Genomic DNA, 22,985 nt, shown 5'->3' with positions numbered 1-22,985 from the left:
ACTGAGGGGGCAGAAGGGCATTTGTCAGAGGCTCCATCCTATTGGCCGTGGGTGGCTTCTGGAATTGAAACACAGAGACCTGGTTTGGATTCCGACCAAACTGCTGGGAATTTATATACAACACTCCAGCTGTGATGGCGTCCCATAACCAGAACTCATCATACAGAATAATGTAGAAGTAGGAGGGTATAAGTACACTTTATTAGACATTTTATTGGTGGTTAAAAAAAAGTTGTCTTTTATTCGGTAAATGTTCACAATGATGGAGAACCTGCAGGAGGAGAAAAGAAGGAAGTCACTAAAACATTAATTATCAGAGGACTGCACTACTGCTATGTCAGAGCTACTCGGGTGACTTATAGAAGCCCAATCACACTACATATGATCTTTTATGGTACCTCGGCACATCTCATGATGCCACCTGTAGAGGGCCCAAGCCAGCATCTCTGGAGACCCTATATCAGAACTTCTGGTGACCACATTATGGCTCCTCAGGAAACCCTATATCAGGACTTCTGGAGACCCTATATCAGTACCTCTGGAGACGCTATTATGACACCTCAAGAGACCCTATATGAGCACTTCTGGAGACCCCATTAAAGCACCTCTGGAAACAACATTATGCACCCTGAAGAACCTATTTTAGCACCTCTTTGACCCCAATATGGCACCCCTGGAGACCCTATATCAGGACATCTGGTGACCCCCATTATGACACCTCTGGAACCTATATCAGCACCTCTGGAGACCCCATTATGGCACCTCTGAGACTTTATATCAGCACCTCTACTGACCCCATTATTGAACTTCTGGAGACCCTATACTAGCACCCCTGGAGACCCCATTACAGCACCTTTGGAGACCCTATATCAGCACTTCTAGAGACCCCATTACAGCACCTATGGAGACCGTTTATCATGACTTTTGGTGACCCCATTATGGCGCCTCTGGAGGACATATATCAACACCTCTGGGGACCCCATTACAGCACCTATGGAGACCCTTTATCAGTAATTTTGGTGACCCCAATATGGCATCTCTGGAAACCATATATCAGCCCCTCTGGAGACTGTATACCAACAATTGTAGAGACTATAAAATGGCACCTCTGGAGACCATATATCATCACCTCTAGTGGCCCCATTATGACAGCTCTGGAGACTTTAATATCAGCACCTCTTGACACCCTATTATGGCACCGCTGGAGACCCAATATAAGCACCTCTCGAGACCCCCAGCACCTATTAAGACCCTATACCAGGACTTCTGGTGAGCCCATTATGACACCTCTGGATACCCTACATAAAACCCTCTAGTGACCCCATTATGACACCTCTAATGACCTCATTATGGCACCGCTGGAGACCCTATATCAGCAGCTCTGTAGACCCCATTATAGCACCTCTTGGCCCCCAATACCAGAACTTCTGAAGTCCCTATAAAAGCATATATAGAGAACACCTACATCACCTATGGAGACCACATTATATCACCCCTGGAGTACCCCAACCAGCACTTCTGGAGATCCTATAACAGCATATATGGTAAACCCATACTGACACTTTGAGACATCATACAAGCATTGCACTACTGCTATGTCAGAGCTTTTTGGGGGATTTATAGAAGCTTGATCACATTACTTGTTTTGCTAGAGGTTAATTGATAAAAGTTCTAAAAAATACATTTACAAATGAAACACAAAGCTCCCTCAAGGGGTAGTTTCTCAAGCATCACATCACAGAAATTCTTATTCTTTTTTATTTATTTTTTTTGCCACTTCAGAAAATTCTTAGAGAGACTAATTCAGCTTTCTCGCTCATAAGTATCTCTTCTTATCTCTTCATCACTGTGGCGTATTTATTTTTATTTCCACGGGGGTTCAAGACAGGGGTTTACATAGAATAATTATATAAAACTTAGCCTCACCTATTAAGGCGTAACCCCTAATTTTCCTTCTCTAAAATTTTATCTTTATTTATGAAACTCTCTGTTTCACCTATCTAAAAGCCGAGAAAAAGAAAAGGCAAGAAAACCGTACACGTATATATATATATATATATATATATATATATATATATATAACCCCTCCCCTCCCTCCCCCCTCCCACCCCTGTGCACTGCCCATGGTCTTATTTAGTGGGTAGTTACATCTTGATTTTTTCCGCATAACTCCATGTTTTTTTAAACTCCTTCCAACATTTCCAATTGTCTGCTTCTCTCTTTTCCTCCTTATCCAAAGAAAACTGCTCCATGGTGTGGGTCTCTTCCATGGCATTTATCCAGTCCCACACCTCTGGACTTTCTTTTCCCCACCAGTTTTTGGGGATTAGTCTTTTTGCTGCATTCAATAGATGTGGAACCAGAGATGTTTTATATTGTTTCACACTTCCTTCTATGCCGTGGAAGAGAACCACCCATGGGTCCTCCTTCACCTCTATTTTTGTAATCTCCTTTATCAAACTCAAGATTTTTTTCCAATATTTCCTAATTACCGGGCAATTCCACCATAAGTGAGCCATAGTGCCCATCTCTCCACATCCCCGCCAGCACTCTGCCGATTTCCCCTGTTGGAATTTACTCATCCTATCTGGCGTTGCGTACCACCTTGCCATGCATTTATAGTTCATCTCGGCCGTTTTTGTATCTGTCGCTGAGCTATGGGCTAGACGGAGCATTTTATTGATCGTGTTCGTGTCTTTTTGTGTTCCCAACTCCTTTTCCCAATTTCTGATGAATGTGGGTACCTCTGCTTCTTCTACTTTTAATAATAGTTTATATAGCTTAGATATTGTATTTTTTGTCTTTTCCGCGCAACATAATTTTTCTAATTCTGTCAAGTTTTCTCCAGATCTTATTGGTTGAGGTAAGTTTTTCACGAAGCGATCTAGTTGCATGTACCTCCATTCATCTATCACCCATGTGTCTGTGTTTTCTTTCAATTCAGCTATTGTGACTATTTTCCCTTTTTTAAGTATTTCTCTGAGCTGTACTTTATCTTTTTTTATCCAGTTCCCCCCTATATCTCTTTTCCCTGGTGCAAAATATTCATTCTCCTTTAATTCTATCAGAGGAGAATTAAAAGTCTTATCTAACTGTTTATATGCTACCTCCCATGTTTTTAAAACTATTTTTGTTAAACCGTGTGTTTCCTCATCTACCGTTCTGTGACTCGGAGGGTTCCAAATTATAGATCCTAAACGTGATTTACTATAGTGATTCTCTATATTCACCCATCTTTTTTCTTGGTTATCCCTAGCCCATTCTATTGCTCTTGACATAATTATTGCTTTGTAATATTTTAGGATATCTGGGACCGCGAGGCCTCCTTTGGCTCTATCTTGTTTTAGTGTCTTGAGAGATATTCTTGATCTTTTGTTCTTCCATACTATGTTAGAGATTATTGATTTCAACTTTCTAATATATTCCTGTGGGAGTCTAATGGGCAGCATTTGGAATTTATACGTGATCTTAGGTAAGAGGACCATCTTTATGGCGTTAATACGCCCCATCCATGAAAGAGGTTTTATCTGAAGTTTTTTCCCTTCCCTCCTTATTTCCTCTAAGAGATGGATATAGTTTTTCCTATATAACTTTTCCGGGGAGTTCGAAAGCATTATTCCCAAATATTTAATCTCTTTTTTCCAACAAAATTGGAAATCTCTCTTTAGTTTTTCCTCCTCTATTTTACTCACTTTTATCTTCAAAATTTCTGATTTCCCCATATTGACCTTAAAGTTTGTTATTTCTCCATACTGTTTTAATATTTTGACCAATCTTGGTAGTGTATTTCCGGGGTTACTTATATAGAAGAGCACGTCGTCCGCATAAGCAGCCAGTTTGTGCTCCTCTTTTCCCACCTTAAATCCTTCAATATCAGGGTTATTTCTAATTGTTGACAGGAGGGGTTCTAGGGCCAGCACGAAGAGAAGGGGGGACAGGGGGCATCCCTGTCTTGTCCCTCTCTTCATCTCGAAAGGTGACGACAGGGTTCCATTGATCTTAATGGCCGCCTTAGGTTTCCTATAGAGTGCTTTAATCCATCCTATCATCTTGGGGCCGATTCCAATTATTTCTAGGGTTCTAAACAGGAACTCCCAGGCCACCCTGTCAAACGCCTTTTCGGCATCACTTGACAAGAGCAGACCTGGGAGTCCCTCCTCCCTTCTCTTCTGGAGCAACAGTAGGGTTCTCACCCCATTGTCTCTTCCTTCCCTTCCCGCTATAAAGCCTACTTGGTCCGGATGAATCACCCCATTCATCAGTTCTTTTATCCTTGTGGCCAATACTTTTGAGTATATTTTTGTATCTACATTAATCAGTGATATCGGTCTGTAACTCGCGCATAAAGTTGCATCTTTGGCCTCTTTGGGGATTACGGTGATTGTAGCGAAAAGCGCCTCATTACTTAATTCATATTCATTTCCCACCCCGTTCATGTACTTACACATTTTCGGAACTAGTATGTCTTTAAATTTCTTGTAGTAATATGTGGTGAACCCATCCGGACCCGGACTTTTCCCCTGTGTACTATCTGCTATTGCTCTATATATCTCTTCCTCTGTGATTGGTTTCTCCAGAGCCTCTCTCGCATTTTTTGTGATTTTGGTTAATTTGGCGTTTTTTAAGAAATCCTCTATCTTCCTGTTTTTGCTTTCCTCCATTATCTGGTCTCCATTAATCTCCTCCGTATATAGTTCACTATAATAATTTTTAAATACTTCCCCAATCTCTTTGGTTTCATACACCATCTTCCCATGTTTATCCTGTATCTTTCCTATAAAGTTAAGGGCTTTTTTTTTCCTGAGCATTCTGGCTAAATGCTTTCCCGCCTTATTTCCATACAGATATCTTTCTTTAGCTATTTGGTTAAATTTTTCCTTTGTTTCTTGTTCCATCAGCTTTTTTAATTCATCCCGTTTATTTATCAGTGCGAGGTATGTTGTTTGGTGGTGTCCTCTGTGTTTTTTGTGTTCTTGTTCTAAGTTAGAAATTTCTTTTATAACATTACCCATCTTGTTTTTCCTTTCCCTCTTTCTCCTTACTCCCTCTTTTATTATTATTCCCCTTATGTAGGCTTTATGTGCTTCCCAAGTCACCGATCCCGATGTATCTCCTGTTTCATTTGTTTCAAAATAGTATTTTAGCTCTCTCTCTATTTTTTTGGAGATTTCTTCATTTTGTAATAGATCTTCGTTTATTCTCCATAATGATTGCCTCCCTTGTGCCCTATTAATCTGCATCTCCATCTCAATAGGGGCATGGTCTGATATTGTGATTATTCCTATTTTTGAATCTACTATCCTGTCTAAAAGTCTATGGTCTACTAATATGTAGTCGATCCTAGAGTACGTCCGGTGCACAGGGGAATAGAACGTATAGTCTCGTATTTTACCATTCATAATCCTCCAGATGTCTACCAGTTGATTTTTATGTAGTTCCTGTTTTATCTTCCTCATCTGTCCGTTATTCGTCCCCTGTGCCCCGGACGTACTGTCGATCTCTGGTTCTAAACACATGTTAAGGTCTCCCATTACTATGAGTTCTCCCTTCTTAAAATCCATTAATTTCTCTAATGTGCCCTTGAGAAACCTTACTGGGTTTTTGTTGGGGGCATATATGTTGGCAAGGGTACATTCCATTCCTCCGAGTATTCCTCTGAGGAATAAAAATCTCCCTCCTGGGTCCTGCATCATACCTCCTAATTTAAACTGTACCCCTTTAGCCAATCCTATTGCCACTCCCCTTGCTCTATTCGATATTGCATCTCCATAGAACCAATTCGGGAATTCTTTTGATCTTAATCTAATATTTGATTCATACGTTAAGTGGGTCTCCTGCAGGGACACCACCCCTGCTCCATAGGTTTGTAGTTCCCTCAAGATTTTATGCCTTTTTAAATTTGAGTTTAACCCTTTTACGTTATAGGAAAGAAATTTCAGTGTTGTCATTTTTCTGAATTTGCTATCTTTTGTGCCTTTAACCTGTCTTGAGCTACCCCTTTTTGTATCGGGGCAAGTGCACACTGTACTCCCCCTACTGCCCATTCCCCTTCCTCCCCCCCCCTCCCCCCATCCATCCTCCCCCCACCCTGAGCCACCCCTCCTTCTAACCCGGCATATGCATCATGTGCCCCCCCTCCTCCCCATCCCCCCCCCTCCCACCTCCCTCCCCCATCCATCTCCCCCCCTCCCTCCCCCCCCCCCCCTGGCCCCCTGTGGGCCCCTCGTTTGTTCGGCGCCCCAAACATCAGGGCGACCAACAAACCTATTTATCCCAAGGTATGGGATCCAGTGTACCCTCTCACCCCTTCCTTAGATTGAAAAATTTGAAGGGGTGTTGACCTGCTATCTTCTGTTTTACGTGATCTGTGTGCTCTTCCCCCCTAATCCCCCCCCGTCCAGCCCGGTATATCTGGTATTTGCAAGTCTAGTTTTCCACAGAACCCTTCCAGATCTTCAGGAAAGCGCAATTTCGCTGATCTCCCCTCTTTGTATCCTATCAGGCAGGCTGGGAACCCCCAGCTATATCTGATGTTTTGTTGCTTCATCTTTTCTAAGAGGGGTTTAAGGTGTCTTCTTCTTGTTAAAGTTTCTTGAGATAAATCGGCGTACACCTGTAACTCCGTACCCTCATATACCAGGGGTGATTTTCTCCTTAACTTTCCCCAGATCTCCGACTTATCTTCATAAAATCTAAATCTAATAATAATGTCCCGTGGTCTTTCTTCTGAGTTTCTCCGGTGTCCGACTCTATGTATTCTTTCTATCCTTAGGGGTTCTCCGTCCTTTTTATCTATAAGGGGGCCAAATACTATTGAGCACATTTTCCTTAGATCTTCTCCCTCTTTTTCTGGGACTGATCGTAGCCTTATATTCTGTCTTCTGTTTCTATTTTCCTGATCTTCTATTTTATAAAGGATTTCCTTCTGTATTTGTTTTGCTGTTTTCATTTGCTGTTTAAGGGTTTCCAGTTCTTTCTTTTGATTCTCTACCGTTTTTTCTGTTTCTTCTACCCTGTCCAGGAGGCTTCCCAGATCTCCTCTCATCATACTGATGTCTGCTTTGATCGACTTTTCTAGCCTCAATAGCATCTCGTTCATTTCTCCCTTTGTGGGGGGGAGAGACTCGGGTGGTCTCCCCTCTATCCTACTACTCTCCAACTCCCCTTCTGATGTAAACTCTTCCCTGGAGTGTTCTGGGGTCTCCCCTCCCTTTTTGTCCGTCCCTTTTTTATTTTCCACCTTCGCTTTCCCCTGCTTCTCCGCTTCTAAATTTCTTGGGCTAGCTCCTTGTGTCATATACTGCTTCAGTGTACTAGTCCCTAGTTTATCTTTTGGGGATTTAAGGGCACCTCCTCTTGTCGCTTTATTTGTACTTTTACTCATTTTTGCCTTCTTTATTACTCTTATTCGTTTACCCAGTCTTATTTCCTTGCTCCCCCTTTTTTAGTGGGGAGAAATATATCTGAATGTATGGAGGGGCCGCGGGCAATTTATGAGGGTGGACAGTAAGGGTGGTGGTTGCTAGCGTTGCTCCAGGTTACCCCTATCCGGGGGTCTCCGTATATCAGTCCTGTTTGTGTTTTGTAGTAATCAGGTGTAATAATCAGGTGGTCCCCAGCTAAATGTGTTTTTTTTGCGTGTTATACTTCTGCTGGTTTCTTAAAACTTTGACCGTTTTCACCTTTAAATAGATGTTGTTCTTTCAGATCTGCCTCCCAAATACTTTATGCTGACAATACAAGGAACTGCTGGGGTTCATATATATTCCCTTTTACACACAGTCCAGCTTTAAGTCCTTACGGATAATGAATCCTCTGATCAGCCGCTCTGGGTGCAGGGGGAGCAGGAGAAGGGGGGGGGGACGGGGGGGGAAGACAAAAAGAGGAGGCAGAGGGGGGGCGGGAAGCCAAGGTTTGCAACTATTTCACAAATTACTTTCAGACACAGTCCCTTGACCTTCAGTCACCTTATCAGCTTTTTCTGTAGTGTATTTCTCAGTTGTTTCCACTCATATTTAAAACTTTCTTCATTTAATAGTACGCTTGGCTTCTATAGATTTACATGTCATTTATCCACATCCCTCTCAACCATCCACGTCTTACCCTCTCCACTCTTTGCAGCTCCGTGTCTCTGGCAGTTTCGTTTTTGCTTCCTCCAGTGTTATAGCTGCAAAATCACTGCAAACAATAAATCTTACCAGCCGCCCGGCAGGCAAGGGAGACTGAGGGAGGGAGAGGGAGGGGGAAGGGAGGGGGGACGGGGGATTGAAGCTTATTGCTGTTTCACAGATCACTCACGGTTCTCGTTTTTATCTTACTGCTCTGGTCGCTTCTGTGGAGGTATTCAAGGAGCTGTCATTTTTCCTCATTGGCAAGCTGGGGGCTGAAGCTCTCCTCCTGTTGTGTTGTGAACGCTGACGGCTTCACAGAGCATTCCACGAGGCAGCGTCTTGCTGGTACACTGGAATCCCTCCCTCTGTGACGGACGTTACGTTCTCACGTCCTCACTTCCCACATCCATCAGGCAGAAATTCTTATTCTCACCACTCACATTACAATTTGACTGTACAGTTTCCATCAGATATCCCTATATACTGTAAGACTATCACAAAAAACAGACCCAAAGCTCAGGTATGTATGTACATATCCAGGTGCAAAAACATGGCAGTAGTGCAAAAGCCAAAATGGTGGTAATTAACCTAGAATAATAAATGACATAAAAAGAAAATGTGTTCAGTCCCTGAAATAAGTTCATATAAAAACCAATAAGTGTGAAGTTCACATCCTGGCAACATCAGCAGTCTTCTGAACAGGATTTGGGGAAGCTTCCACTCACATGTAAACAGTAAAAAAAGCATATCCATAAGTCTCCAGCAGGTGGCAGACTTCCAGGTGGACGATGATGAGACAGCATGGGGGTTAGTTGGAGACTTATGGATATGCAAGGCTGCCCCCTGCTGGAGACTTATGAATATGCTTTTTAATACAGTTTTCATGTGAGTGCAATATTATTTGTTTCTTCATTACATTTTGAATACATGTTTTATAAATGCTACACTATTACATTAATTGGATACTAATTGATTGGATAACCTTAAGCAGGTTGTACAGAAAGATTGTAACATGTATGGTGATCGTCAAACATGACCACACAATGAATTATGCAGCTGGTGTAAGGCTGACCATAGAGTTTGTTTTTTATTCCATTCAGCCAGCTGATAGATTCTTCCATCAACACAGATGAGGTGGTAGGAGAAATCCCCCCCCACTGGGGCATTGTATTCTGACAGACATACCTGCCGATGTCAGAATACAACGATCAGTGCTTGCAGCTGATTGTAAAGCTCATCAGAACATTTTCTGGCATGACCCTTCAACAGAAGTTGATTCAATAATCAGGAAGTCCCATATTGAAACCTAAACCTCTAGAGACCAAATACCAGCACCACTGGAGACCCCAAACTGGCACTGCTGGAAACACCATATCTGCACCTCTGGAAACCCTATACTGGAGTCTTCATAATGGCACCTCTAAGTGCCTTATATCAGCACTTCTGGAGACACCTTATCAGACCCCATATTGTAAACAATGACACCTATGAAGATCCCATACCAGCACCTATGGAATCCATAGAAACACCATATAGCACCATAAAGATCCCATGAAAGCCCATCTAGGAATGCTATACTGATAACTCTGGAGACTCCATAATGACACCTCTGAGGACCCTATTTCAGTACTTCTGGAGACCTCATTACAGTACATCTGGAGAACCCATAATGGTCATAATCTGGAGACATCATACCAGCACCTATAGAGACCCTAATATGGCACCACTGGGGGCCCCATACCAGCACTTCTAAAGACCCTATAACTGCTGAAATGGAGACCAAATAATAGCACCTCTGAAGTCCCTATAACAGTATATCTTGAGATCCTATATGACTCTTCTGGAGACCTCATACTTACAACTTTGTAGACACCATTTGGTATTTCTAGAAACCCTATTCTAGCTCCTCTGGAACACACAATGACACCTCTTGAGAACCGAAACAAACTCCCATGGAGACCCGTTGGAGGCCTTATACTGACACCTCTGGAAAACCCATATCAATACTGATACATTTAAAGATGCCACACAAGCCCTTCTGGAAACCCAGTACTTACACTACTGGAGACTTTGTATTGACACATTTGGAGACCACAAAAAATCCCCTCTAGAGACCCCAAACTGGAACCACTGCAGACCCCATATCAGTACCTCTGGATACCCCATTATGGAAATCCTGGAGGCCCCTGGAGACACCTTATTTGCAGCTTTGGAGACCACATAATGGCCATAATGGCACCTCTAAAGAGACCCCATTGTGGTACCTCTGGTGTCCCCAAATCAGCCCCTCTGGAGACTCTATACTGACAACTGTAGAGATTTTAAAATGGTACCTCTGAAGACCCCATACCAGCACACTGGAGACCCCAAGAAAGCACCTCTAAAGACTCCAAACTGGAACCTCTGGAGATCCCGTATCAGTATCTCTGGAAACTCAATACCATCAATTGTAGAGACTCTATAATAGAACATCTGCAGACCCCATAACAACACCACAGGAGACCCAATAATGACAACTCTTGAGACACTGTACCAACATGTTTGGAGACTCCATACTTGTAGCGTACTGTACCAAAACTGAAAACTGAAGTGCCACACCACATCTAAGAGGTCCAGATACAACTTTATCTCAATAAGGTCAGGGGGACAATTCAATGGATAGCCAAAACATTCTGGGGGTCTAAAAATCCCCCCTCCATCAGGGCTTGATTGAAAACAATGTGAATAGACAAAAGTGATCTGGACCTTTAATTGTATTTCCTCCAGTGTGAATACAGTGTAGTGCAGCAAAGAAACCAAAATAATCACATTGAAACCTACCTTCAGATAACACCATCAGAGCAGAGAATAGGGATGGCAGGAATCATCATTTTTCAAATTTTAAGGCTCCCACATGGGATGGGAGGAACATGAGCTGCTCCAGACTAATCCCTCTGAATGAATACTGCTGGGAGTCTCCCTCAGATGCTGCACGTGGTGGTGGTTTCATGGCTGTCAGCCATATTGTGTAAAACTAGAAATACAAATTGCAATGTGTCACATGGGAAGATAAAGACTGAGGGACTTGCACAGGACAATTTATAGAGCACTTACCTTAAAAACACTCAACAGGTCCTTCACATGAAGTGCATATTACAAATGAGAGCAATGGTCATTCTGAAGCTATGCCAAGGAGACTCTTGAGGACATCAGTCAGATGTAGATACGTGTAGAGTTCCCGCAAAATATAGTAGGGCTCTGAGCTTGTAAAGTTCCGTGTTTCATAGACTTTTTTTGGCAGTTTTCAGGAATAGCTGCAAGCTAGAAGGTCCCTAAATATGGACTGTGACCAAGGGTGACTTTAATTTTAGGAGCAGTAGGGTGGAGGAGCATCCTGCTGCTCCTAAAATTAAAGAGTCACTCTTGGTGTAGGACCAGCTCAGCAATCAGATGAGGTTTTACAACCCTTTTATTTGCTAGCTCAAAGCCTTGGCCAGCGGTTTCTTCTGGTGCCTCGTGGACAGAAAGAAACTCATGGGTGTAGAAGGAACCTCAAGGACCAACTTAGCAATCAGATGAGATTTTACTAACTTTTCATCTGTCACCTCCAAGCCTTGGCCAGTGGTTTCTGCTGGTGCCTAATTGACAGAAAGAAACTCATGGGTGTAGAAGGAACCTCAAGGACCAACTTAGCAATCAGATGAGATTTTACTAACCTTTCATCTGCCACCTCCAAGCCTTGGCCAGTGATTTCTGCTGGTGCCTCATGGACATCAGATTGTCATCTAACCCAGCCATATCTGGTTGAACTAGGAGATGCCAATCTAATGTGCGTCCATTGAAACCTAATGCTGGCCGTACCATGACCATCATCCTGCCAAAGTTTTCTGGCACCGAAACAAATACACTATCAATTATCACATATCAGATCCACCACAAACGCAATGATAACTTGAGAGCAATTTCCACTAATTGTATGGGAAGTTCTGCAGAGCCCGACAGTGGCACGGTACAATCACCATTAGATAGGTGCTTTTTTTTTTTAAGAATTATAAAATTTAAAAAAAATACCTTTTTACTGACCTGTGACCCCACACACCTCCATTCCGATCCTTGGCCTCCATCCTTGGCCTCCATCAGTGTGGTCTTGGTGCAGAACACCCTTCTGTATAATAGCACTGAAGCCTCCTGTGAGTCAAGAGTCATGTGACTTCTGCCACCAATGAGGTCATGTGATCTTCCCAGCTATTTGTGCAATATTCGCCTAATTTTATAATATTTTTCTATATCGGGAAACATCAATTTATCAGCTTTTCAGGTGACAGGTCCACTTTTATGTATTATCACCCTGGTTAATTATTTGGCGTTAGTAACCTTAGCTATGCCGGCATTTAAAAATGGAAATGTTAACGTTTTTTTTTATATCGATTTTTGTTCTTTATTGTCCCGGCTCGATCGCAGCACATAATATAAATGGTTTCCATTGGTTGTTATTAGGAGGTTGAAGGTAACGACGGACAAAGACAGACAAGGACAGACAAGGAAAGGAGAACAATAGAAGTCACATTGTACAAACTCTTGGTGACCAGCCATATAGTGAACCATAACCCATATAAAACACCAGCCAAAGAAGAGAACCTGTCTATTGCGTCCTATTCATTACATACAGACAAGGATAGTACTGAGGTCAGGACTGCAGACAGGAGAACAATATAAGACAAATTGTACAAACTCTTGGTGAGCCACCACTTAATGTACCTTGACTCATATAAAACACCAGCCAAAGAAGAGTATCTGTCATTTTTCTATTACATGCAACCAATCAGTGTTGACATCTCTGAGCCCTCCCAGCATACATTATATTGGCACCCTTCCGTCTTTTATTTAAACTACAACCTTTAATAAAGAACCCTCATCCTCCTGCTGGGGTGAGCCGATCAAAATCTAGATCTGCCCTGGATCCAGCCAATTTGTGGGCAGCCAAATATCACCCAAACTCACCCCCCCCCCCCCCCCCAATAGAAGTGAATTTTGGTTTTGGGAAAGGTTTGGACTGCATTGCACCAGTGTAATGCCAGCCTCAGGGTTAGGTTAGGTTAGGTGAAAGGACGGGGGATATCGATCATGTGATCATTTTCAGGGTAGGGTTCGGGGTTAGAAGATTGTTTTTAAAGGGTTAACATTAAAGCGGAACTCGAGGCATCAACGTTCCTGGCTTCACCATACAAGGAGGTGCTTAGATCCTATGGGGCAATACCAAAGGAACTTAGTGTTGGGGGCTGGGCAGGGCAAGTTTTCGCACCCATTTGTTGGGTGCGAACAAATGGAGGCCTTATACTGACACCTCTGGAAAACCCATATCAATACTGATACCTTTAAAAATGCCACACAAGCCCTTCTGAACATCCAGTACTTACACTACTGGAGACTTTGTATTGACACCTCTGGAGACCACAAAAAATCCCCCCTAGAGACCCCAAACTGAAACCACTGCAGACCCCATATCAGTATCTCTGGATACCCCATTATGGCAATCCTGGAGGCCCCTGGAGACCCCTTATTTGGAGCTCTGGAGACCACATAATTGGCCATAATGAAACCCCATTGTGGTACCTTTGGAGTCGCCAAATCAGCGCCTCTGGAGACTCTATACCGACAACTGTAGAGACTTTATAATGGCAGGGCAGGTTTTCGCACCCATTTGTTGGCCGTCTATAAACAGAGCAGCCTGTGTGCACACTGACAGTTGGGCGCTGTTCTTACTGTTGTGAGTTACCTGCAATCTTCAGGGCTAGTTGGAGTTGCGTGACCCCCATGCTGAAATACTGCGATTCCTTACACTGCGGAGAGAAGAGAGAGGAATAAATCATCACTGGGGGGGACACAAAGTATGGATTTTCAGCATTGCATCCGAGTGGCTGGAAAGGAGACGATGACAGTTGGGGTCACCAAAAGCCATGGACTGGTTTCGGCATGTGATGAAGTTATATAGTCTGGTTGAAAAAAGACACAAGTCCATCCAGTTCAACCAATAGAAGGGAAAAAAGTTAAAAAAAAAGTTAAGCTTGGCCACACCCCCTCTTGTTTCCCAAGTTCTCCTATTAGCTGCCCATTCATTTAAAAGACGGAGAGGAAGGTCTGGGAGGCAGGAAGGGGAGGGGTCAAGCTGGGGTTTAACAGGAAAAGGAAGGATTTGCCTATAAAGTCAACCATGGATCTCTCTGGATCTACTGATTGTTCTGAAATGTGGTTTGTACCGGAGATAATGGAACCTGTACAGAGAGAAATGCATGGGCTGTCATTGCGAAAATGCTACCTCCTGGGCTGTCTCTGGCTGCGATATTTTCTCCATCACTTATATGAAGCAGACGTGGAGCCAGTGAGGTCAGGAGACGTTCAGAGGTCCAAATAAGTGAGAAGAGTAAAGCCAGAGGTAGTATTAGTACTGACAACATAAGGGATAGGTCACAGAGGAGTAGATGGCAAAGCGGGGGAAGGGCTAACTGAAAGGAACCACACAGTGGGAGGAGCCTAAAGGGTTATAGTTTAATATAGTGCAGGGGTCTGGAGTGGGGATGAGCTTCGAGTTCATTGCCGTTTGCCGAACAGCGAACAATTTGGGGTGTTCGCGGCAAATTCGAATGCCGCGGAACACCCTTTAAAAGTCTATGGGAGAAATCAAAAGTGCTAATTTTAAAGGCTTATATGCAAGTTATTGTCATAAAAAGTGTTTGGGGACCCGGGTCCTGCCCCAGGGGACATGGATCAATGCAAAAAAAAGTTTTAAAAAACGGCCGTTTTTTCAGGAGCAGTGATTTTAATAATGCTTAAAGTCAAACAATAAAAGTGTAATATCCCTTTAAATTTCGTACCTGGGGGGTGTCTATAGTGTGTCTGTAAAGGGGCGCATGTTTCCTGTGTTTAGAACAGTCTGACAGCAAAATGACATTTCAAAGGAAAAAAGTCATTTAAAACTGCTCACGGCTATTAATGAATTGCCGGTCCGACAATACACATAAAAGTTCATTGATAAAAACGGCATGGGAATTCCCCACAGGGGAACCCCGAACCAAAATTTTTAAAAAAATGATGTGGGGGTCCCCCTAAATTCCATAGCAGGCCCTCCAGGTCTGGTATGGATTTTAAGGGGAACCCCGCACCAAAATTAAAAAAAAAATGGTGTGGGGTACCCCCAAAAATCCATACCAGACCCTTATCCGAGCACGCAACCTGGCAGGCCGCAGGAAAAGAGGGGGGGATGAGAGAGCGCCCCCCCTCCTGAACCGTACCAGGCCACACGCCCTCAACATTGGGAGGGTGCTTTGGGGGAAGCCCCCCAAAACACCTCATCCCCATGTTGATGGGGACAAGGGCCTCATCCCCACAACCCTGGCCGGTGGTTGTGGGGGTCTGCGGGCGGGGGGCTTATCGGAATCTGGAAGCCCCCTTTAACAAGGGGACCCCCAGATCCCGGCCCCCCCCCCCTGTGTGAAATGGAAAGGGGGTACTTACCCCTACCATTTCACTAAAAAACTGTCAAAAATGTTAAAAAATGACAAGAGACAGTTTTTGACAATTCCTTTATTTAAATGCTTCTTCTTTCTTCTATCTTCCTTCATCTTCTGGTTCTTCTGGTTCTTCTGGTTCTTCTGGTTCTTCATCCAGTCTTCTCATCCGGCATCTTCCTCAGCGTCGCCGTCTTCACTTCATCTTCTTTCCTCGGACCGCTCCGCATCCACGATTGGATGGGAGGCTCCCGCTGTGTGACGCTTCTCCTCTTCTGACAGTTCTTAAATAACGGAGGGCGGGTGACCCCACCCCCCTCTGACCCAGGGCGGGTGAGTGCAGAAGTCTGGAGTAAAGGTCATGTACAGAGTGCAGAGGTCTGGAGTAAAAGTCATGTAGAGAGTGCAGAGGTCTGGAGTAAAAGTCATGTAGAGAGTGCAGAGGTCTGGAGTAAAAGTTATGTACAGAATGCAGAGGTCTGGAGTAAAAGTCATGTACAGAGTGCAGAGGTCTGGAGTAAAAGTTATGTACAGAGTGCAGAGGTCTGGAGTAAAAGTCATGTATAAAGTGCAGAGGTCTGGAGTAAAAGTCATGTAGAGAGTGCAGAGGTCTGGAGTAAAAGTCATGTAGAGAGTGCAGAGGTCTGGAGTAAAAGTCATGTACAGAGTGCAGAGGTCTGGAGTAAAAGTCATGTACAGAGTGCAGAGGTCTGGAGTAAAAGTCATGTAGAGAATGCAGAGGTCTGGAGTAAAAGTCATGTACAGAGTGCAGAGGTCTGGAGTAAAAGTCATGTACAAAGTGCAGAGGTCTGGAGTAGAAGTCATGTAGAGAATGCAGAGGTCTGGAGTAAAAGTCATGTACAGAGTGCAGGGGTATGGAGTAAAAGTCATGTACAGAGTGCAGAGGTCTGGAGTAAAGGTCATGTAGAGAATGCAGAGGTCTGGAGTAAAAGTCATGTACAGAGTGCAGAGGTCTGGAGTAAAAGTCATGTACAGAGTGCAGAGGTCTGGAGTAAAAGTTATGTAGAGAGTGCAGAGGTCTGGAGTAAAAGTCATGTAGAGAGTGCAGAGGTCTGGAGTAAAAGTCATGTAGAGAGTGCAGAGGTCTGGAGTAAAAGTCATGTACAGAGTGCAGAGGTCTGGAGTAAAAGTCATGTACAGAGTGCAGAGGTCTGGAGTAAAAGTCATGTACAGAGTGCAGAGGTCTGGAGTAAAAGTCATGTACAGAGTGCAGAGGTCTGGAGTAAAAGTCATGTACAAAGTGCAGAGGTCTGGAGTAAAAGTCATGTACAGAGTGCAGAGGTCTGGAGTAAAAGTCATGTACAAAGTGCAGAGGTCTGGAGTAAAAGTCATGTACAAAGTGCAGAGGTCTGGAGTAAAAGTCATGTAGAGAGTGCAGAGGTCTGGAGTAAAGGTCATGTACAGAGTGCAGAGGTCTGGAGTAGAAGTCATGTAGAGAGTGCAGAGGTCTGGAGTAAAAGTCATGTAGAGAGTGCAGAGGTCTGGAGTAAAGGTCATGTACAGAGTGCAGGGGTATGGAGTAAAAGTCATGTACAGAGTGCAGAGGTCTGGAGTAAAAGTCATGTAGAGAGTGCAGAGGTCTGGAGTAGAAGTCATGTAGAGAGTGCAGAGGTCTGGAGTAGGCAATGCAGAGTTGAGAAGTGAGTTGGGCATACTGCCCCCTGTTTTCAGTCCCATGTGGGGGAGGGTTAGATGAGGAGACCTTGTATCTGGAGCACGTTGTAGCAGTTGCAGGTTGCAGATATAAGCCACCAGCTTCTTAGCAAGCATTTCATCCGTTTGCTAATGAGGGGCATATTGTGTCCTGCATTAAATCAATACAGGATGCCCATTTTTCTTTAGAACCTGGTTGGTCTCATATTAGACGGGACTGGTGGAAATTCTAGGAAAAGGAGAAGTTGTGACACCACGGAAGACCCATTTTTAGAAGGAGGGTTCAGCAATGGCAGCCAACATATCTCCTTCTCCATCAAGGTCCCCAGTCTGTAGCAGTGCACCTACTCAGGAATTCCCTGTCCCACACTCACCGCAGTGCATTCCTCTTCACTCTTCACACAAAACCGGACGTCACAGAACAGATATATGGTGGCAAAATCCGGGAACTGCGAGGGGCGGATCTCCAACCTGACCTCTGTGGAGTTCCCATTCTGTAATATCCGGGTCAGGTTGTCAGTGGCACAACTACAGACAAGAAAAGGGATAGGGGGGGTCAAGAAAAAGTATGCAATGTGCAGCCTAACCTGTAACACTTCTGTTCACATGAGGTGACCAAAACTCAGAGCGTCCATTGCCCCCAAAAATTCAGCAAAATTATAAGTTGAAGACCGCCACTGAATGCAGATCCTAGACCTTGCCTCATCCTGACACAAGCAATCAATGTCCAAAAAATATCAGGTCTACATAACTCTCTGCTCAACCCCATGGTTAATTGTATGGTTTTTCATGTGACATGAAGAAGAAGTAGACCTTTTTATGTTTACATTACGTTGCCCTCTCTATGTCACTTGTAAATTTAGTAGAGATTGTATACAACTTGTGCTTAAGAAGAGAGTATACGCCACCCAGTCCATGCCCCTGACAAAGTCAACAGACGTAACACGTAGGGTGGAGCTGAAAGGACTCAATGGCATAGGGTGGAGCTCAAGCATGTGCTTAGGAGGACCAGCAGTGGTTGGTGTCTTCCAGTAGGATAGAAGAAGGGCTGCACATCCAGAGGTTCCAAAAAGCAATGATTAAGCACAAGTTGTCTGTGTGACACGCGTCTATGCGACTGCTTTTTTGATGTCCTTGGTGTCATCGCGGTGATTTCGAACAAAGGCTTTTTGGAACCTCTGGATGTGCAGCCCTTCTTCTTTTCTTCAATCAACCTACGGAGGCGGGCCTGGGTCAGCACTCCTATCAGATCCCAATTGAGGTATTACACACACCTGGAGCAGCAGGTCCTTCTTTTCTTGGTGTCTTCCAGTAGCCTGGGATCTCCTCCTCCTCCATCCAGTACACAACTGAGGTCAACTTTACATGTGAGGGGGTCTTAAAGACTTTGATAAAGATTTTTATTACAATGGAAAACAGTATGAGATTTCTCTTTATGTTCTGCTTCTTGAAGGATACTAAGTGGACCCTTCATGTGATTAGTGAACCCCTGTGAAGCTCCATATGATCTTAGTCAGTGTACAAGGTCCACCAAAGAAGGTGAGAACTCTTCCATCAGCGATGGAGGGGAATCGAGCACCAATGGTGTTTAGTGGTTTTACACAGACTGGGAAGATAATAGAGATAAAGGAAATGTCTCTCTTCATAACCGATGACCCGTGCATCTGATTTTGACAATTAACCGAGGATTGGGCAGAGAGCCACGTGGACACAATTTGGTTTTTGACATTGGGTGCAAACGATCTACCTTTTTCCTCCCATTAAATTGAACAAAAATCCAATTGAAAGCATTTTCTTATATCTTCTTGAAGAGGGCAAAAAAAACCAAACTGTTGATCCTGCCAGAAAAACCAGCGAGCTGGTAACTTCCTGTGCTCTCTACTTCAGTTGGCTGTGTTCCTAGCAATCCCTGGGGGACTAGAAAACATCTCCTCCTCTATTTTGTGGGGATTTGGAAAGGGGGAGGTGTTCTATAATCCTCTCCTGGGGTGACAATGCTTCTTCTCTATAGATACAGTGCAATGGGTGAGCGTTGTCCCCCTAGCACATGAAATGGGTTATGTGACGAACCCCTGTATTCAAGAGGAGTATGTCCGCCATAAAGGCTTCCCTTGGTCTATACCAGCACGATCCAAGACCCCTTAGCCAGGGCTGGGGCTAGGTTTTTCGAAAACCCTAGGCAAAGCCTAATTTTGCTGCCCCCCTTGGCTCCTGACCACATACATTGACCTAGCTGACCACATACACTGGCCTACCTGACCACATACACTGACCTACCTGACCACGTACACTGACCTACCTGACCACATACACTGACCTACCTGACCACATACACTGACCTACCTGACCACATACACTGACCTACCTGACCACATACACTGACCTAGCAGACCACATACATTGACCTACCTGACCACATACACTGACCTAGCTGACCTCTACACTGACCTACCTGACCACATACATTGACCTACCTGACCACATACACTGACCTACCTGACCACATACACTGACCTAGCAGACCACATACACTGACCTAGCAGACCACATACACTGACCTAGCAGACCACATACACTGACCTACCTGACCACATACACTGACCTACCTGACCACATACACTGACCTACCTGACCACATACACTGACCTACCTGACCACATACACTGACCTACCTGACCACATACACTGACCTACCTGACCACATACACTGACCTAGCTGACCTCTACACTGACCTACCTGACCACATACACTGACCTAGCTGACCTCTAAACTGACCTACCTGACCACATACACTGACCTACCTGACCACATACACTGACCTACCTGACCACATACACTGACCTAGCTCACCACATACACTGACCTAGCTGACCACATACACTGACCTACCTGACCACATACACTGACCTACCTGACCACAGACACTGACCTACCTGACCACATACACTGACCTACCTGACCACATACACTGACCTACCTGACCACATACACTGACCTAGCTGACCTCTAAACTGACCTACCTGACCACATACACTGACCTAGCTGACCACATACACTGACCTACTTTACCACATACACTGACCTAGCTGACCTCTAAACTGACCTAGCTGACCACATACACTGACCTAGCTGACCTCTAAACTGACCTACCTGACCCATACACTGACCTACCTGACCACATACACTGACCTAGCTGACCACATACACTGACCTAGCTGACCACATACACTGACCTAGCTGACCACATACACTGACCTAGCTGACCACATACACTGACCTAGCTCACCACATACACTGACCTAGCTGACCTCTAAACTGACCTACCTGACCACATACACTGACCTACCTGACCACATACACTGACCTACCTGACCACATACACTGACCTACCTGACCACATACACTGACCTAGCTGACCTCTAAACTGACCTACCTGACTACATACACTGACCTACCTGACGACATACACTGACCTACCTGACCACATACACTGACCTACCTGACCACATACACTGACCTACCTGACCACATACACTGACCTACCTGACCTCTACACTGACCTACCTGACCTCTACACTGACCTACCTGACCTCTAAACTGACCTACCTGACCACATACACTGACCTAGCTGACCTCTAAACTGACCTACCTGACCACATACACTGACCTACCTTACCACATACACTGACCTACCTGACCACATACACTGACCTACCTGACCACATACACTGACCTACCTGACCACATACACTGACCTAGCTGACCACATACACTGACCTAGCTGACCACATACACTGACCTAGCTGACCACATACACTGACCTAGCTGACCTCTAAACTGACCTACCTGACCACATACACTGACCTAGCTGACCTCTAAACTGACCTACCTGACCACATACACTGACCTAGCTGACCTCTAAACTGACCTACCTGACCACATACACTGACCTAGCTGACCTCTACACTGACCTACCTGACCACATACACTGACCTAGCTGACCTCTACACTGACCTACATGACCACATACACTGACCTACCTGACTCCTACTTCTACTCCACCGAGCCCCGCCCCCTTCATTGTACTCATACAGGCTGCACCAGAGGGACAGGCTGGAGCAAAGGAGTCCCGGGCAGCAGAGAGGAGATGCAACAGCGGGGCACTCAGCAGGACACATCATGGGATTGGCGGCACGGCACCTGCAGCGGATGTGTTCCTGGGACAGCCAGCACTGAACAGGGGCAAGCGATGAGGAGAGGAGAGCTGAGCTCGTACATGCCTGGAGCTTCACTGCATCGGGACAGAGGCCATGGCTGCACCCTAGGTGGTAGTGCGCCCTAGGCATCTGCCTAGTTTGCCTAGTGGTAGCACCAGCCCTGCCCTTAGCCCACCCAGTCACTTGTCGAGACATCAGTGTAGGGTGAAGAGAAACATATTGAAACACAGGTACAAAGAGATATAAGAATATAAGAGAAAAAACCCAAATTGGGAAAAAGCTGCGCTTAGATTAAAAAATAATAAGAAAAGCTGCCAGCACCCTAAAAAAGTCCTGTATCTGACCTCCAAAAGTATAATAAACAGCAAAGTGCAGCGCTAATAACATATGTGAAAAATTAAAATTGAGTTCCACCAAGTGACATGTAAAACAATTAGTGAAAAAACATATTACAAATAACCAATGAACTAAAATCACAAATGTATGTGAAAAAAAGTCCAAAAATTCTTGATAAGTCCACAAATAAAGTAAATAGATGAAGAACACCCATTCAAGAGAGGTTTGTGACAAAAGGTGCCTAGATATGGTCCACCAAAATGTATGTGAGTAGAGTCTGCTTACCAGACGGCGATGACTGCTATTATGGCAGTCTCGCCCAGCATAGGGATTATGGTCTCCCAAAACCCAAGGTACAATACGGGATCGGTAGTTCTAACACTCCATCAGACTGCGACTCCTCTTGCCACTCCGGTAATTTTACCAGTCATTTAGGGAAGGTCAGGTGGGCTTAGTTTGTGTCCTTTATTGCGTTGCTGCCTGCTAAATGCGTGGCGGGCCCCAATAAGAGTGGACCTTTGTTAAGAAAAGGTCATCAGCGCTATTGGCTATATACCCAGCCAGGGCCTCTCTGGGACGTTCCTGAAGGGTTCCTTCGGGCCACAGTATGGATCACCCGACCACAGTCTATTAATGTTGTAATTGTCAGGGTTGGGCTCAGCCCTTCCTTCTCAAAGCTGGCCGCTCAGCTGTCGGCTAATTGCCAGCTCTGAGCGGCCAGCTTTGAGAAGGAAGGGCTGAGCCCAACCCTGACAATTACAACATTAATAGACTGTGGTCGGGTGATCCATACTGTGGCCCGAAGGAACCCTTCAGGAACGTCCCAGAGAGGCCCTGGCTGGGTATATAGCCAATAGCGCTGATGACCTTTTCTTAACAAAGGTCCACTCTTATTGGGGCCCGCCACGCATTTAGCAGGCAGCAACGCAATAAAGGACACAAACAAAGCCCACCTGACCTTCCCTAAATGACTGGTAAAATTACCGGAGTGGCAAGAGGAGTCGCAGTCTGATGGAGTGTTAGAACTACCGATCCCGTATTGTACCTTGGGTTTTGGGAGACCATAATCCCTATGCTGGGCGAGACTGCCATAATAGCAGTCATCGCCGTCTGGTAAGCAGACTCTACTCACACACATTTTGGTGGACCATATCTAGGCACC

General features: G+C 44.7%; 1 protein-coding gene and 1 long non-coding RNA gene across 3 annotated transcripts in view; both read right to left on the bottom strand.

Annotated features, from left to right (window-relative positions):
- Positions 1-182: 182 nt before the first annotated feature.
- LOC141129337 (uncharacterized) lies at positions 183-13,091 on the bottom strand. Its single transcript, XR_012241810.1, has 2 exons — positions 10,932-13,091; positions 183-271 (listed from the first exon to the last, which is right to left on the bottom strand). It is a non-coding gene; the product is annotated as an uncharacterized lncRNA (long non-coding RNA).
- Positions 13,092-13,103: 12 nt separating this feature from the next.
- Positions 13,104-22,985, bottom strand: part of LOC141129327 (pancreatic secretory granule membrane major glycoprotein GP2-like) — a 43,583-nt gene continuing 33,701 nt past the window's right edge. For both annotated transcript variants that reach the window (XM_073617293.1, XM_073617302.1), the window contains 2 exons: positions 17,644-17,797; positions 13,104-13,930 (listed from right to left, as the gene is read on the bottom strand). In XM_073617293.1, coding sequence (XP_073473394.1) covers positions 13,850-13,930; positions 17,644-17,797 — 235 coding nt within the window. In that variant the 3' untranslated portion in view covers positions 13,104-13,849. The remainder of the gene's footprint in view (positions 13,931-17,643; positions 17,798-22,985) is intronic.

The sequence above is a fragment of the Aquarana catesbeiana genome, linkage group LG01 (assembly GCF_042186555.1).
Source record: "Aquarana catesbeiana isolate 2022-GZ linkage group LG01, ASM4218655v1, whole genome shotgun sequence".
NCBI lineage: Eukaryota > Metazoa > Chordata > Amphibia > Anura > Ranidae > Aquarana > Aquarana catesbeiana.
Note: the sequence above shows the minus strand (reverse complement) of the source record. Positions and strands in the feature narration are given on the sequence as shown.